The sequence below is a fragment of the Leucopleurus acutus genome, assembly GCF_964270905.1.
Source record: "Leucopleurus acutus genome assembly, chromosome: 3".
NCBI classification, from domain to species: Eukaryota; Metazoa; Chordata; class Mammalia; order Artiodactyla; family Delphinidae; genus Leucopleurus; species Leucopleurus acutus.
The window spans coordinates 51,733,781-51,751,362 of NC_139145.1; the positions used below are offsets into that span (position 1 = coordinate 51,733,781).

At 37.2% G+C, this 17,582-nt stretch overlaps 1 protein-coding gene across 1 annotated transcript; it reads right to left on the reverse strand.

The window, feature by feature from the left end:
• Positions 1–2,323: 2,323 nt before the first annotated feature.
• SPINK6 (serine peptidase inhibitor Kazal type 6) lies at positions 2,324–16,830 on the reverse strand (the record flags this gene model as incomplete). The annotated part of the gene is made up of 4 exons (XM_082835589.1): positions 2,324–2,369; positions 4,273–4,388; positions 13,999–14,021; positions 16,773–16,830. The coding sequence occupies 4 exons, from the start codon at positions 16,828–16,830 to the stop codon at positions 2,324–2,326; spliced, it is 243 nt and encodes an 80-aa protein (XP_082691715.1).
• Between the last annotated feature and the right edge of the window lie 752 nt (positions 16,831–17,582).

Here is a 17,582-nt window from a genome sequence, read left to right on the forward strand (position 1 = left end):
GAAAAAACCACCTCGTGAATTTTCAAAAATGTTAAATGAACAGAAGATAGACATTTTAAAAACTATGTAAATACTGAGAAAAAGAGCAAAGATGTCCTGACCAGTGCTTTATAAAGACAATATAATGCTGAAATTGAGGACAGAATATAATAATAAAAGTTACTGATGTTTGAGCTCTTGTTACATATCAGAGACTAAGTGCTTACATGCATCATTTTCTTAATTTTCACAGTACATTTAGGAGGTAAAGACTAGTATCCCCATTTTACAGGTGAGTAAATCACAATACAAAGAAGTCAGATGACGTGTTCAAAAACACATACCTTATGTCAGAGTCATGACTCACATTCTGGTCAGTACAATTCAAAGATCCACCCTCTTAAGAATCACCTTATCCTAATTATGTATTATGTAGTTATTTTTCTTCAGCAAGGGGAACAACCTTTAAGCATGGAAGAGTGCAAATGCCACACTTGACAGAGGAGAAGGTATTTATTTTCCCTAGCACAACCTAATCCACTGCCAGGCTCTTTACCTAAATATCAAATGCATCCCCCAGTTTGGCTAGGCCCTCTTCCATTATATACATAAAGGGTAACATCTATGTGCATAAAATATAATTGAGATTTTACAAACAGAAACATGATCTTAATATCTATAGTTAACACACTTTTATACATAAGAATAAAAGAAAAAATCTTAACAATGACTACAAAATCTTTCATGATTTGGCTCATGCATCTCTGACCTTATCACTTGTAATTTGCCCACACACTCACTCCTCTTCAATCACCATGGCTTCCTTGCTGAACCTGGAATAAATCAGGTGTGCTTCAGCCTTCAGGACTGTGTTCTAGCTTCTTCATTTGCTGTTCTACAAGAAGTTTTTTGGCTAACTCCCTCATCTCCATGTCTTCCTAGTTAGGACTCTTCTAACCATCTGACTTAGAATTGCAATTGGCCTTAAGTATTACTATGTTATTATTATGGGGTTTTTTTGGTCTATTTCCCCTTCCTGGAACGTAAACTTCATTAAGATAGGGATTTTTTTTTTTCCTTTCTCACCCCTGTCCATCACTGGATTCTAAGCACGGAGAACAGAGCCTGCTTCAGAGTAGGCACCCGGTAACTGTTTGCTGGCAGAAGGATGATCATCTAGAAAATGCATCTAGAGAGGTCTTCTGTGTGAGTTCACGCAGGAAGATGTTATTTGTAAATACATGCTTTACTGAATTAGAGTACTCAAAGGGAGATTTTTCAATACTTGCAACTGGATGGCTAAGAATGAGATATTTGTATATTCAACTTGTTTACCTAGGATTGAGCCAGCTACGTGGAGACTGAGCTAATTATCAAAAGAGCTTTTTTTTTTCTGGTACGCGGGCCTCTCACTGCTGTGGCCTCTCCCGTTGCAGAATCCGGACGCGCAGGCCCAGCGGCCATGACGAACCTGTGTCCCCTGCATCGCCGGCTGACTCCCAACCACTGCGCCACCAGGGAAGCCCAAAGAGCTATGTTTTAACCTTGACTTTTCTGCTAACTGGAGCTTTTTTCTTTGGCAGTATAAGTAAGCTTTCTCTGGGCCTTAAGATTTCTCACATTTCATCCAGTTCTCTCATTCCATGATTAAGATCAATTAACTACATTCTTTAATGTGCACACTTTTAGAAACTTTGCATCTATTCATTATTCATTGAATATATATTCGCTTCTTTCTGTTAGACCCTTCGATGTTGCTGGGAAACCAAATAAACCGTGTCTTTATGTAGTGTCTATTACGTAGTAATGTAATCCATCATTCCATAGAGATAAGAAAACTATGGTCCAGAGAGGATAAATGTTTTATTTTTATATAAAATACTCTTCCTGAAATTGGAAAGAACCTATAATTCATGATCTAAGACTTAAATGGTAGATATTGTAAAATAATTATAAACATATGGTCAATTTGTTAAAAATTATTCACATTGAAATTCCAAGAATAAGAGAGGGAGAAGGGATTTTCCTAAGATCCCACAGTGACTGCATGGTTGATTTTGATCAGAAAAACAGGTCTTTTTATCCAGGTTTACGCCAGGTCAGTATTCCATATTGTATCTGTATGTTTTCTTGATCACAAAGTAAAAACACAAACAGTACTTCTATAGAATTTACTTTATTGACGAGTGAATCAAGGGAAATATATATTGAACTCCCCAAGCTCAAGGTAGAGTAGAAGGTGTGTCATTATAAATTGAAGGGATTCATTAGAGAAAAGTAAGAGCAGAGGCAAGAAAAGAAGGATGAGGGAGCTGGCAAGTCAGCAGAAAACGCTTGTTCTGATTCAGCATTTTCCAGGGTGCTTTAGGCTGAGCTTCCCACCACTTTTCCTACAAAAAAAGAAAGACAAATATATGCTCAGTGCAATATCATTAGTATCCCTCACAGAGGTTGGAAAAAGGTTTAACTCTGTCATAGTCCATGTAATCATTTGCTTTACAGGTGTCCATGTCTGTGATTAGGCAGGGGTTATTTAAATGCACTCAGAGGTAACATCTGCCTAATTGCAGAAGGCCTGAATCTTAAACTTCAGAGTTTTACTAGGGTTTAGACTTTTTGGTTTTAACTGTTCATTATCTGAGAACAAATATATATACAACTAGAAAAGGTAAAAGTGACAGGAGATATAATGGCAAGGAGACTATACTGTCATAGTTCTAACCTGATAGAAGATGTAAGAAGTTGAACCAAATATTCAGGCATTTGGCATTTTATAGCAGACATATATCAGGCCTTCTCAGCAATATGGGACCATTAAATCAAATCGCACCTTACCCTACTGCACTCTTCCTGGTAGATTTTGGTATTGATTTTTCAGATATGTTATATAGAAACATAGGCACACATGTACTATGCATTGATTCAATATTTATTTATATCATTCTATGTGCTTAGCCCTGTTATTATTGATAGGGATTTATATAATCCCTGTGCTTAGGAATTTTATGGCTAAATTGAGGGAAATTAAGGCATTCATAGAAGAAACTCTAATACAAGAAAATGATGACAGCGATAGAAGTGAGGTAACTTTTATCTGGGTTAAACTTTTATCTGGGTTAAACCCCCTTGCTTTCAGAGCAATCAGAACAAAAGATTGGTTGACTGATTGAATAAATTTTTATTAATTATAAATTATATTTAATCAGGAATCTCACAGTCAATTGGCTAAAATCTACAGCACCGTTCTTTCTTATAAACATGTAAATTCAATAAATATTGGCCCTTGATAGGATCTTCCTAGTACACTATCTGTAAAGTTTGAATGTCTGGATAATAAGGGATAATCCTCTCCTCTATTCTTTATTGAAAGGCTCTTTTCATCAGACTAAAAGAGAAGAATGAATGGGACTTGGTGCCCTAGCAACGTATAATTTGTGATAAAATAAAATGTCTGCAAGTAATTTGGTTAAAGTAATATTTTTCTTGATAAATTTTCTCACAAGCTTTTGATTTTGATGAATTTTCAAACTTGACTGCACTTTTATAAATTCCTTTCATCTTTTCCAAAATTATTAATAATAGCAACAAACATAACTGAATGAAAATTGTTGAAATTTTAATTAGAAATAAAGGAAAAAATAAGAAACTGTGTCAAAATTCTTAAAGATGTATAAATTTTAAAAATAATTTTCCTGAGTCAAATTTAATAATAACAAAGTAAACTGTTTATGTTTTCAAATAATTTAGATAAGTTTTTTGGTTTGTTTTTGACCCATATGTTTTCTTTTTTTTTAAATTTTTTAATTGAAGTATAGTTGATTTACAGTGTTGTGTTAATTACTGCTGTACAGCAAAGTGACTCAGTTGTACATATACATGCATTCTTTTTCATATTCTTTTTAATTATGGTTTATCACAGGATATTGACTAGAGTTCCCTGTGCTATACGGTAGGAACTTGTTGTTTATACATTCTATATATACTGGTTTGCATGTATGGTTTGCATATACTGGTTTGCATGCTAATCCCAAACTCCCAATCCAAACCTCTCCCACCCCTCCCCCTTGGCAACCACCAGTCTATTCTCTATGTCTGTGATTCTATTTCTGTTTCATAGATAGGTTCACTTGTGTCACAGACCCATATGTTTTCAACCCATCTGCCTGCAGCTTATTTCTTCAGTTTGTATGGGTGGGTATGAGTAGAACTTTCTAGAATATCTCAAGGAAAGTGTTATAGTCTTATTCTGGAAGTTTGTGTTTGCAAGGAAGTTTTGGTGAGTATGATACTTACACCATTGCCTTACAGAAGGTACATTTATTGCCATATGTCCGGCCATCAGAACCACAGTGGGGATTAGATTCTCGAGTGCAGTGGACCTTGGGGTCCTGGAACTCACCACAGTCAATCTAGCAAAGTAAACACATTGACATTGATATTAGTGCATTCTAAGGGACTGTCCCTCAGAACAGAAGTTTTGGACAGCAAACTTAGAATTATCTATAGTATTGTATGTAGTTGTGATGTAAAGTTTCCTGAAATAGGAAATCACTTTCCTTTTCTAACTAGAATATATTAAACATAATTAAGACTTTTTAAGAAATAGGAAATACATGGCTATAATTATTGTATTCAGGAGTAAGATAATGATGTAAGGCAGATGTTTACTTTTTACAGAAGAAGTAAGGCAAATGCTATAGGTATGACTTTCTGCTCCAACACTAAATTGTTCCAACTAAGAGTAGATTTTGGTCTTTAAATGGCATTTTTTTTAAAAACTGTATTAATGTAACTCCAATAGCACTCCTTCTGTACTGCTTTAAAGATCACTGCTAGGAGCTCCCAGATGTTATCTGTTAGCTTGTTAGTTTTCCCTGTGGCTGCTACATCCATTTATTAACTCTTGAAAACAAAATTCCAATGTCATTATGTTAATTTACTCTGTCCCAGAGTCTGTTTGTAGAATTTGAACTTTTGTGCCTACTACAATAACTGAGTAATGGCTACCCTAAACTGCTCTGTTTTGAAGGATTCTGAGGTTGCATCAAGCCTTGGTGAGAACACATGCTATGACTGATTAATATCATCAAGTGCTCTATAGAAGGAATGATAGAGCTTATGCTACTAATATATCCCCTTGGTTCTAGTGGTCTCTCAGAAGTAGTCTGAAGTTTTAAGATTCTTTTCAATTCAGTGTCAGTTGAGTCAATATCTGGCGTGCAAATAATATTTGAGCCATTTTATTCCAGAGTACAGGCAATATGCAGTAGGTAGAACCGAACTTCTTCAGATGGCAGCTGTGTTGAATGAAGTGACATTTAAACATGAATAGAGGGACCATACTTTACCCCATCACAGTTCCATTAAAATAATACTGTCTTATGTTTATTAATTGCTTCATAATCTCCAAACTATTCTCATATGGATCAACTCAGTGGTCTCACAATAACCCTGAGATGCACACTGAACAATATTATACATATTAGCTAATATGTATAATTGTTTTAAAAAATTATTTACTTATTATTTATTTTTGGCTGCATTGGGTCTTCGTTGCTGCACACGGGCTTTCTCTAGTTGCAGCGAGTGGGAGCTACTCTTCGTTGCGGTGTACGGGCTTCTCATTGCAGTGGCTTTTGCAGAGCAAGGGCTCTAGGCGCGCAGGCCTCAGTAGTTGTCGCACGTGGGCTCAGCAGTTGTGGCTTGCGGGCTCTAGAGCACAGGCTCAGTAGTTGCGGTGCATGGGCTTCGTTGCTCCGCGGCAATGTGGGATCTTCCCGGACCAGGCCTGGAACCCATGTCCCCTGCATTGGCAGGCGGATTCCTAACCACTGTGCCACCAGGGAAGCTCTAGCCAATATGTATAATTGATCCTCAGGAAATTAAGTGGCTTACCAGTGCCACACAACCAGAAGCATTGAGACCAGTGCTTGAACATACTCCTCATAGCTGACCCAGAATTTCCAACAGTATACTATGGTTGATTTCCAACACATCCTCATAGAGAGAAATAAAGACCAAGTGTCATGGTATACCCTTGACCATGCTTATAGTCAGGCCACGTAGGCTTTATTAAAATACCTTATTAGGGGACTGTATGGGCAGAGGTAAGAGGAACCATTTGTTTAAAGTATTAGCAAACCATTATATACTGATAAAGCCCTCTGAAGGTTTGCATGAGAAAATGCCCAGCAAAAGAGCTATACAACTGAGTTTAAAAATATTATCACATATATCAGATTTAAGGTACCTGAGACTCTTAAATATACACTTTTTGTTGAAATTTGGCATCTTGTACTATTAAGATTGGGTAGTATGGTGCTAACCAGAGATTTTCTTAGTGCATGGTCAGATAGGAGATACCTAGGCTTCTTACAGTCCTACCTACAGGCCCACTCTCTCCTGTGCTCTTAAAGATCACTCCATCCTCTCATACCACTTCCAGGAGAGTAATCTTTTCTTTAGGACTCCAAACAGAAAATAAAAGCTGGAAAATCTTTAGGATATTATAAAACATAGAATATATTTTTTTCAAAAGCTAATGCATTTTGTATTTATGTCATTAATATACACATTTGCAATTGTGTGCTTGAGTCAAGAAAATTCTTTAAACCACAGAATAATCATAGATATTTTCCTTTATTTCACAAAGAGCTAATGGGTAATTATTGATAGTATTTTGAAAACACAGTTTGGGTGCTAGTGATACAAAGAGGAAGTGGTTATAAATATCTCGATAAGCTCACCATCTTATCTGCATTAGGGAAACAGAGGGACAGGTAATTTCAGCACAACGTGTCGTAAATGCCGTAGTGGGACAAATAGAGGCAACGTGGAAGCTGAGAAAAGGGCATCTCAAGTCAGAGATATGTATGTCTCTACAGGTTCTAGATAAATATTTTCACGATAAACTTCTTTTCTGTAAGCATCTTTGCCACAAGCATTTTTGCCACAAACACTTTCACTGATAGCTAGTTGACCCTAAGGCAATTTTGCTCTAAAAGATAAAATTACTAAAAATAAAAGAGGGACATTAATGAGGATATAATGAAATTTATTTTTCATAGCAAAATTAAAAAGACTTTATTGCAAAATACAGCATGTTTGAATTCATTTAAAATGTGTGCAAATTCAGGGCCATATTGCACAAATACCTAATTTAATTTTGTGGGCTGTACCTAAGCATTTGCCATCAACGTCTTTAGTTCATAGTATTATATCTTTTTTTGCTTGATTCGTCTCCTCGTTTGGCATCGGCACCGCACTGTTTCTTTTTTGCTAAAATTTCTGCCTTCATTAACAGTGGTATTGTTTTCCAAACACTAGGATGCACATTTGTAACTAAGCTTTGAATTGCCTCGTAAAAGCTTCTACACTGTTTTTTGTTCCTGGTATATTGTCAAGTAAGTATTATCACCATGTTTTCTATCGAGCCCATATGTGTAGTCTTTATCATCCACTATTTTAAGACTGCCAGTGTGCTCCTCACCGTCTAGACTATTATGAGGGCTAAGATTTATGTAATATAAAAATTGGAGTACTGAATCAATGGATAAATGAAACCAAACTGCCTACCAGTGGAAACCGAATCATCAACCCCAACGATCAACCTGTTAATCTTTTACGATCAACCTGTTAATCTTTTACGGCAAAATTGCCTTACGGCTAATTAGTTACCCATGGCTAAAACACCCGGGGCAAAGATGTTTACGGCAAAGACGCTTACGGGGAAGATACCGGAGGTGGCGTCTCAGGGCAGGTAAGGAAAAGAAAAAAAGAAAGTCTCTTACATGAAAGAGACGCCTCCTTAAGCCACCTTTCCCTGGCAGCCGGCCTTCTCATCTTGTGATGTAGCGCCTTTTGTCCTTTAGAAAGCAGATATGGGAGGGGCACTGGGGGAGGGTCTTCGCTTTGAGAATTTCTAGAACCCAGCTGCTTCCCCAAACCCACTTGCCGCTTCCACTGCCCCGTGGGAATGAGACTAGGAAAAGCAAAGGATTTCAGCGAATAAAACCTAATCAACCAAACGGTATATGAACAAACCTCCTTAACATAGATACAAACCCGCATACCTGTAAATTGCAGTGGCCTTTCATGATCCCTGAAGTAAGCTCAGGAATCATATTATAGAACTTGTTCTGCCATTTGCCATTGGCCAGTTGTGTTATCTTGGACAAAGTACTCAATATCTGTGCCTCAATTTTCTTAACCAAAAAATTAAAACCCCCAAACCAGAAAACACAGCTGCCATGTCTCATTCCCAGGGTTTTTATCAGGATCAAATGTGGTCACCTGAGAGTTGTAGAAAGTCAGTGTGGAATATTTGAAATAGTCCTGGAGGAGGAGTGTAGAAAAGAAACTGCTCATTGTAGGCCTGCCCTAACTGTGTCTCTCATCACATTCTGAAAGGCTCTGTAACTCATAGAACATGCTAAGTACCGTCAGACTAGATAAACTCTAATGATGCTCCAGCTTTGATAACCCAAGATTTAGCTGTGACTTCTTCCGGTGGAGTAGCTTAAATAAAGCTGGGTCCTTAGTTGTGCAGTTGGGTGGGAGAACAACAACTATTGCCCAAATGCTTCCTCCTTTATGTCTAGAGGATCCACTTCACTCACTGCGTGAAAATGTTTAGCTTGGTGACTGGGGGCAGAAAAGGACCACTCTCTGAGAGCGCCAGAGGTTGGGCGAGGTTAAGAATGCCTTTGTAGAGCCAGCCAGAAATCCCTTTTGTGAGACAAAGAGTGAGGCAGAGGAATATCAGAGTTGAGACTAGAAAGAGCCCACATCTCTCAGAACCAAAAAGAAGTAGGCTGATTTTGGAGTGTCGTGTCATTCCTCTGCTGAGATATTCTCTCCCCTTTTGTATTTTTATTTTAGACTCCTTTAAACGGAATCCAAGCAATTGGCTTCTCAGTCCAAGCTGAAGCAGGTCTAGGCAAAGGGTGACAATAGGATTATCCTTTCTCCTTTAAAGTGTCCTCCATGAGGCATTTGGGAGACCTAGGAGAGCTGAAAGACAACCCCTACCCCCGCCTACTTCAAGTGCCCTAATACTCTGTAATTCTAGGGGATTATCCTGAAGATGGGATTAGACTAACCTAAGTCTGAATTCTGTTTCTCCCACTCATTAGCTGCATTATTTTGTGCACTCAGTGTTCTGGGTTTAAATTTCTTCATCTTTAACAAGGGGCCGGTAATGCCTGTTTTCTAGGGTTGTTGTAATGATAAATCCTATGAAAACACTTTGTAAAGTGTCATGTGTAAGATTACTATTATATACACTAATAATGTAAATTGTATCACGTTCTAGAATTTTTGAGCCCATTATTTCTTACCCTACTTTACTTAGCTTAAAACAGTTTTTTTGTGTGTTTTTTTTTTTTGCGGTACGCGGGCCTCTCACTGTTGTGGCCTCTCCCGTTGCGGAGCACAGGCTCCGGACGCGCAGGCTCAGCGGCCATGACTCACGGGCACAGCCGATCCGCGGCCTGTGGGATCCTCCCGGACCGGGGCACGAACCCGTGTCCCCTGCATCGGCAGGCGGACTCTCAACCACTGCGCCACCACGGAAGCCCTTAAAACAGTTTTTTAAAAATTTTAGATTGGTGTTGAATTTAACAAGTGCCTCCATTTATTTCCTTAGATAGTCCAGCTTTCGGATACTGCTTCCAGGCATTGGGTGCCAGTGTTTAGTATCAGCCTGACCTCTTATGGTTCTTCAAAGAACTGTGCCTTCCTAAATATTTTGGAATGCAGTGACATTTTTGTTACCCAAATTAGTCATCTTTGCTAACAGTGACTACAAAATCATTTAACTTGGGTGTGAAGTGAGTTTATATGGTCACTAAATCAACTAAAGAGTCAGCATCATTGGTATTTTAGTTTAATATTTTAATTCTACAAATAAAGCCAAAGAAAAATTTCAGACACAACTTCACTTGGATGTAGGACTTCATTTCTTCTTCCCTTTACTACTTATGTGGTTAAATCAATCCCTTTCTTTATTGTACCAGTTTTCCTAACCCCTCCCTGACTTGGCTTCTACTTTCCCAGTTTTCACGCTCCTTCCACACTACCAAAACTGGTCTAAAAACATGACATCTTTCAGGGAACATCCACTGGCTATTTATAAAATGTTCATGATTTCTTTATATGTGCTACTCTTGACCACTCCCATCTTTTCAAAACTCTTTCCTGATTTCTGTATATGTCATTACTCCAGTTCTCCACCTATATCTTCTCTATCCTTTTTATTGTCTTTTCTAGTTTCCTCCTGAGTATTCATGTTCATTTTCAAGAAAATTTTATACACTTGATTTTCTCTGAGAACATATGTTTTCCCAGGTGATGCTAATGAGTCCTAGACTTTTTTTTCTTGAGTCTTCAGCAAAATCTCTAACTCTAATGTCTGTTGGTCAGAAATGTACAAGACACTTTTAGTCAACAATCTGATTCTTACTTAATATTCATTTATGACCAAAATATAACTTTATTTTTCCCTCCAAACTAGTTTTACATTCTAATTTTTCCATTTTTCATAACAGCACCATTCTTCAGATTCCCCAGCCTACCCCCAGATTAAAACATCATTTCTATCCCCTTGCAAGTGTTGTCTTTCATGTATTTCTTTATCTTAAGCATCTTCACTAATTCCAAATTTACTACCTATACCCACCCTCAACATTTCTGACCTGAGCCAATGCAGTCAATTCTGTTCTCTTTTCCTCCATTTCCTTCAAGTTTCAGAATTCCTTCAACATGTGGAGACAGGTTATCTTACTTGAAACTATTGTTTTAATTACTTCTTTGTTTAAGACATGTATTTGTTAGACAATTATACTGCTCAAAGCACTTTCCCATGAACTACATAATGGCTTTCTGTTGCTGGTTATAGGTAGCATGGAGCTGTGGAAGCTCACTCAGTATGGAGTCAGGGGTCCTGAGTTGTAGACTGCATAGCTTTACTGCTGTTGGTAAACTTGACTCAGCAAGGTCCTCTTTCTGAGGCTTCAGTATTCCTCTGTAGTTAAGTCGTAGAGGCTGGTTAACATCTCCAAATTGTATTTAGGTATTCTGTCAGTATATTAATCATAAGTGAATTCAAGCTAATTAGGAAAAATGAACAGCCCCAAACATATTCTAGTCATGGAGCATTGTTTTACTATTAAAATTTACCATGTATTTATCTTAAAATACAAATAAAACTGAACTTAGATATCCCCAAAATTATTGTAAAAGAAAATGGTTGCCAATTATTGTTTTTGAGAGGTTTGTTAATTCCAATCAGAAATGTTCATTTAAACATCTTTTTAAGTATATGGTTCCCAAATACACAGCCTGATAGGGGAAATAAGAAAAATAAACATAGTGTAGTAAGTGATTCTAGAAGCAAAATGTATCCAGGTTAAAGGACTATCCTTATTCTGAGATTATGACTTTCAAGCATTTGTTATTATACTACAATTTCTGTAATGAAGGGTGGTGATGGTAAATTGTAGTTTTTAAGTTATTTTTATTTTATTATTATTTTATGTTATTTAATGTTCCTACTTGGAGTTGGTAGCATATTAGTCATTTACATTTACAGGGAAATGACCATGAATTTGTAGGACCATGAATTCCAAAAGTCTCAGAACATGCTTTTTGTTTAGCTCAAATAATATTTTTGAAAGAATGAGAAACTTTTACAAATCTCTAATTTAGACTGCTAGCGGTAATCTCCCATCAGATGCTTCATAATGAAGAGACTTCTTGGCATGAAAAGATTGACTTGAGTGTTGGAAAAAATCATTCTTCCTTTTGTCTTGGCTGGATCAAACTTGGGCAGGCATGCTTCTAAGGTTAGTTTCAACTTTTTCTGCCTGTCTTTGGGACTGTCACCCTCTTTCCAGGCATGCAGAAGAGAAGGGGTAGCCATGATGTCATCCTAAAGGTGGTACCCTCTTTGCCCTTTATATTTGTGTATTTATTTATTTTTGGCTGCGATGGGTCTCCGTTGCTGTGCGCGGGCTTTCTCTAAGTTGCGGCGAGCGGGGCTACTCTTTGTTGCGGTACGCGGGCTTATTGTGGTGGCTTCTCTTGTTGCAGAGCACGGGCTCTAGGCATGAGGGCTTCAGTAGTTGTGGCTTGTGGGCTATAGAGCGCAGGCTCAGTAGTTGTGGCGCACGGGCTTAGTTGCTCCACGGCATGTGGGATCTTCCCGGACCAGGGCTCGAACCCATGTCCCCTGCATTGGCAAGTGGATTCTTAACCACTGCGCCACCAGGGAAGCCCCTGCCCTTTATATTTGAATGGAAGAGAGACAGCAGTCTTCGCAAGGCATGCTTGGTTCAGACTGATTCAGATACCTAAGCCAGAAGGGGCTTTAAAGATCATTAAATCCAACTCTTCATTTTACAGATGTAGAAACAAAGGCAATGAGAAGGGAAAGAGACATCCTTCAAACTACACAGGCAGGAAGTTTTCAAATTGGAGCTCATCTATATAGTCTCCAACATACTTGAGCACTCCAAAGTCAGTACATCCCAGCACTAGATTCTTAGAACGCAGATTCAAAACCTCCCACCTGGGATTATTATTCAGTAAGCCTGGCATGGTCCCTGAGGATCTACATATTAATATTTAGTAAGCATCCCCAGAGATCCTAAAGCAAGCAGATAGATTATTTTAAATGAACTTTAGGAACCACTAAAAATCTGGGAAACATTAACAATCTGGGAAATGAGAGCCCAAAGAAGGGAAGTGACTTTTGTGTTAATGAGAAAATCAGGATTAAATTCCATATTTTAAAAACCTATGTGTAATAGTCTTAATCATATTTTACTACCTAATGGGATATAAAATGTATTGGCTGGATCTCATGTCCTTTTCATGTTTCTTTTTTTGGATATTTAACATAGGCTGTGCTACCATATGTATTTAAACATAAGAAATCAATTTAAAAATGTACAATTATGTATACCAGTACAAACACACGTGTGCATGCATTAGACACACACAGGTGCATGCACACACACACTCACAGAGGCAATTAATTGTAAGGTGTGCTTCATTGTAAGATACATTCCAATTTCTGAGATGCTAAAATTTGAAAAAAAAAGTCTTATGCAATGTAGTAGTTATATTAGGGTTGGAAAATATTTTTCAACTTCTTTGCCAACTCCAATTAGTTGGCAGTAGTGTCTGGAAACTTTTGATGCCAAGGTTTCTTGGGCACAGCAAGGCAAACAACAACCAGTGCCAAGTCAAGTATTAATGTTCAATATGGACACGGGATGTGATTGGCAGAGCAAATACCTCGTTTCTGTTGCCTTTTTGATAGTTAGAACAAGAAAACTGGAAAAATGTTGGTGGATTAATTTGGAAAAAATCAGCCAAACAATAAAGATAATTTGTGCCCATTCCAATTTTTAACCCAAGTTGTGTTTAAGTTTGATTGATCAGTTTGTGTATACTCAGTACAAAGCACTAAAGAAGTTTTCTGTCAACTCTTGGTTGCCTTACTTCTAAAAAGAATATAATAACCTCTGTCTTAACTCTTTCAGAAGCTGTTAATTATTGATCAATAACTAATCCTTTCATAGTTTTTGTAACTATGCATAGTTTACCAAATGCTCCCACATAGTTTATGTAATTTAAGTCTAATTCTATGAGGTAAATAATAATATCCCTTTTCTATAGCTGTGGAAATTGTAGCTCAGAAAAGCTGAGTAACTTGCCTAAGATCACACAGTGAAATCAGTGAAAGAGCATAAATGTTACCACAAGTTCATTCTATTTTTATTTATATTCATTTTACTTTAACAAAATCTGGGAGTGGGTGTTTAGTTTCTTTTAAACTGAAAACAATATTCTCATAAAGATATTGTAGTTAGAAAACTAAGTACTTCTGCTGTTTTCTTCATCTGGCCTGCTTGTCCATTTCTTTGCTTTTTTACTCATAGACAACCTCTTTGGTCAGGGAGTACCAGCCAACAACCACTCAGGTCTGAAGGATAAATAAAATTATGTACTGACCTGAATTCCTTGACTGAAGACACCTGAAAAAGCATAAAATACAAACACTGTAATTTCTGAATATGCAAAAAGTGAGATTTGCAAAATTAGGAAATCCCCAAGCCTAGGATGATACTTGTTCTTGGTTCTTGGCCATCTCAACAAGTCATGGCTTGGTTATTTTCTTTTATATGTGCTCTCCTCTTAGGGAACAGTAGAAACTTGGCAAGTGATATGTGGATATGGACTGTGATGAGGTAATATTTCTTGGAGGTTGGAGTGGGGTGAGACAAATAGTCTAAGGATCTGGAGATTCTTGTTACCATCTTGGCCCAGTCACTCATTTACTGTGGGAATGATTTTTATCATTTCTGGCATCACTTTGGAGAAGTTGGGTTGGAAAGTTTCCTCTAACTCTGCCATTCCAAATTTCAGTGCTTTTGGTCCCTCCCCAAAGACTTTGTCACAGGCAGTTGAGGAAAGGGATTGGGTTTGTTGTTTGTTCTTTGAGTCCTAAATTGTTTTTCTGCTTTCTATACTCAGCTTTAAAGACTTGGCCCAAATTTAGACTGGCAAGGACAAACTAATTTTCTTTGCTGTGACTCATTTTTCCTGCTACATCTCTCTAAATTCCCGAAAGAGAAGAAGTCCATAAATACAGTCTTGCATCTTTATAATTGTATGTGTGATTTTAGGTTGTGGCTAATTAGCACAGTAGTTTAAAATCCTGAAATAATAAAAGTCTTAGCTTCAATCCTTGTACGAGCTGCTGAATTTTGATAAGGATAAGGAGAGAACAAAGCTTTTAAATTTGAAAAAAAGTTAATGCTCATCTACTGTAGTGATTACCAACCTTAATGCAATGGTGTGACTGATTATTAAAAATACAGATTCCCAGGACAACCACTTGAAAAATTCCATTATATAAGACCAAATACGGTCTGGAAGTCTATAGTTCTGTAAACACTCCAAGTGATTTTTATAACCAGGGAAGACTCATTGTTACAATATTCAGTCATTTCTCAGCTGTACAGATCTTTGATCAGAAGAGGAGAGATTTTGCGCAACGTCTTATATGTATGAAATGTCAAGGTGGAAGCAAGCTTAAATAACAATGGCTGAGTCCAACTAGTACTCTTGTTATTAAAACTTAGTAATAGTAACATTAATAGACATTTTTTGAACACTTAATATGTTTCATCCACTATGTTAAGCACTTTACATGCATTTTCTCATTTACTTCCCTATTTAGCACTAGTCCTTTTATATTCCCATTTTACAGATGAGGAAAATGAGACTCAGAAAGGTCACACAGCTATAAAATGGAAATGCCAGGACTGAAATTCATTTGTCTTGGTCTCAACATTAAGGCTCTTGGGCACTATGCATTTCCAAATGCCAACATGTCTATCAAGGACCCTGTTTTAGTATTATTGATAGTATTTGTTTGTATTGGTCAACCAGGTCCAATTAAATAAATCAATTAGCCTTTCTAAAGAGAAGCAATACGAGGATTGTCAGTTGATTTCTGAGTCAGTCTTTGCAAGTAGATTTTAATATAGTCAAATCTGTTTTTATGTCATCTCAGCAGTTGACTGAGCCACTTACTCGAGTTACTTGGCTTTAGTAGTCAAACTTACTACATAATATCACAGAAATCGTTTATCCACTTTTTTTATATTTCTGAATGGATTTGTTTATGAAAATATGACCATTTCCCGTGAACAATGACTTCTTCATCTGCTCAATCTCATTGAAAAATTGTTGTTTTTACATGTTTGGGCATTTAAATTTCTGATAGCAGCAAAATTCAACTACTTTTGTCATAGAAAATGGTACACCAGACCTGGAAGGTCCCAGAACTCAGTCTCATGTCTAGGATTCTAAAAATGAGAGAATCTCTCAGAGAGTTGAGCTGTTTCTCTAGTTGACACAGGACATTGGTAGATGAGATGGGCCTAGGTTTTGGGTCCAGAGACTCTAGTGGGTATTTTGCCCACTACAGTAGCATAGAGTAGAATAATAAAGAAGGAAAGAAATAGATGCGATGGCCCTGTTCATTCACACAGATGATGATGTGATGAAAAACATCAAACTGAAGTACAATTGTCCTTTGAACAATCTGAATTCATAGAATATATGACTATTGCTCATTTAGGTGGCCAAAGATATTCCCCTACTTGAAGAATTGTTTAGTTCACCAATAGCATATATTTCTGAATTCTAAGGTTCAATAACTTTTTTCTGAAGGATTCTCCAGTTGAGTTTCCTGTTTTCTGCTTGTTTCAATTTCAGTTGAGTCCTAATTAGAAGAATAATGAGGACTGGAAAGCTTTCCCTTGTCTTGGAAAGCCAAGCTAATATTTAAAATAAGTATCCATTCTCCATACTGTTTCTGTGGAACAGACATCATCTGTGATGTCTAAAGACCCGGATTCAAATTCCAAATTCTGCTTACTGGTTACAAGTCCTTGCAGTTTTCTTAACTGTTTGTGCCACAGTTTTCTTATATATGGAATTTGGATATGAATACCTTGCTATGTGTATTGGAGATAATGCATAAAAGCCCTGGGTACATGCCTAGAATATAGTATATGCTCAACAGATGAAAGTTATTTCTGTAATTATTACCTTCACCATTTTCATCATCACAGTCATTATAATGATCTCTCAGAATTGGTCTTTTATATAAAAATTGTTAGGATTTTGAAATATGGTGGACAAATTCATTTGTCTTTTCCCGTTTAGTATAAGTTTTGGATTTTAATTTTAAGGGGAAAAAACCCACAACTCACCTGAATAAAAGCCGAAAAGAGTCAGAGAGAGGAGCAGAAGGACACCTGATATTTTCATGGTGCTGGTTAGCTCACTCAGATTAAGGCTGCTTTGTCCAGCTCAGGTTCTCTGTCAAGACACTCCCCAGAGCTCTAAAACACACACTCAGACATATATATATAGACATGATGGAGGGAGCTGGGATCTCCACCTTCTTTATAAACTCACATTCTAAAACCATATGCATTACTATATAGGCATTTATTGGAACCAGTCACCAACTTAAAGAATGCTTTATGCTTCCCATCAATCTTAAAAATTAGGACAATTGTATGAGTCGTACCTTAGATCTTATTAGAGGATGTCATTTTCTGCCAGCAATCTGCGCTTTCCTAATAGCCAATACATCCTCCTTGCTCTTCCCTCTAAGGTTTTGCTGCATGAAAGGGTTGACTGACTCATTGATGGAGTCCCACTTGGTGCTATGTCTACATGTCTGTGATCCAGATGAGTAACCACAGGGGAATGGAATCTTGGGTGTAACTTGGATTTTCAGAGTCCACGTCATCCAAGGTGTACCTGAAAGAGGTAAGTAGTCTACATTGTCGCCAGAACTGTATCAGCAAAATCATTTTCTGGGCAGAAATCTGATTGTTATTTTTTAAAATATTGTTGTCAAATGCCAGTGATTTTCAATTTTGAGCCAAAATGAACAAGGGAGTCAATGTATCTTTTTTTAATTTGTAAAAAATATTTTTAACAGTTATTGAACTGAGGAATATTTGAGATGCAGAATATTTAATATTTCTCCTTTTTCTGAAAAGTAAAAA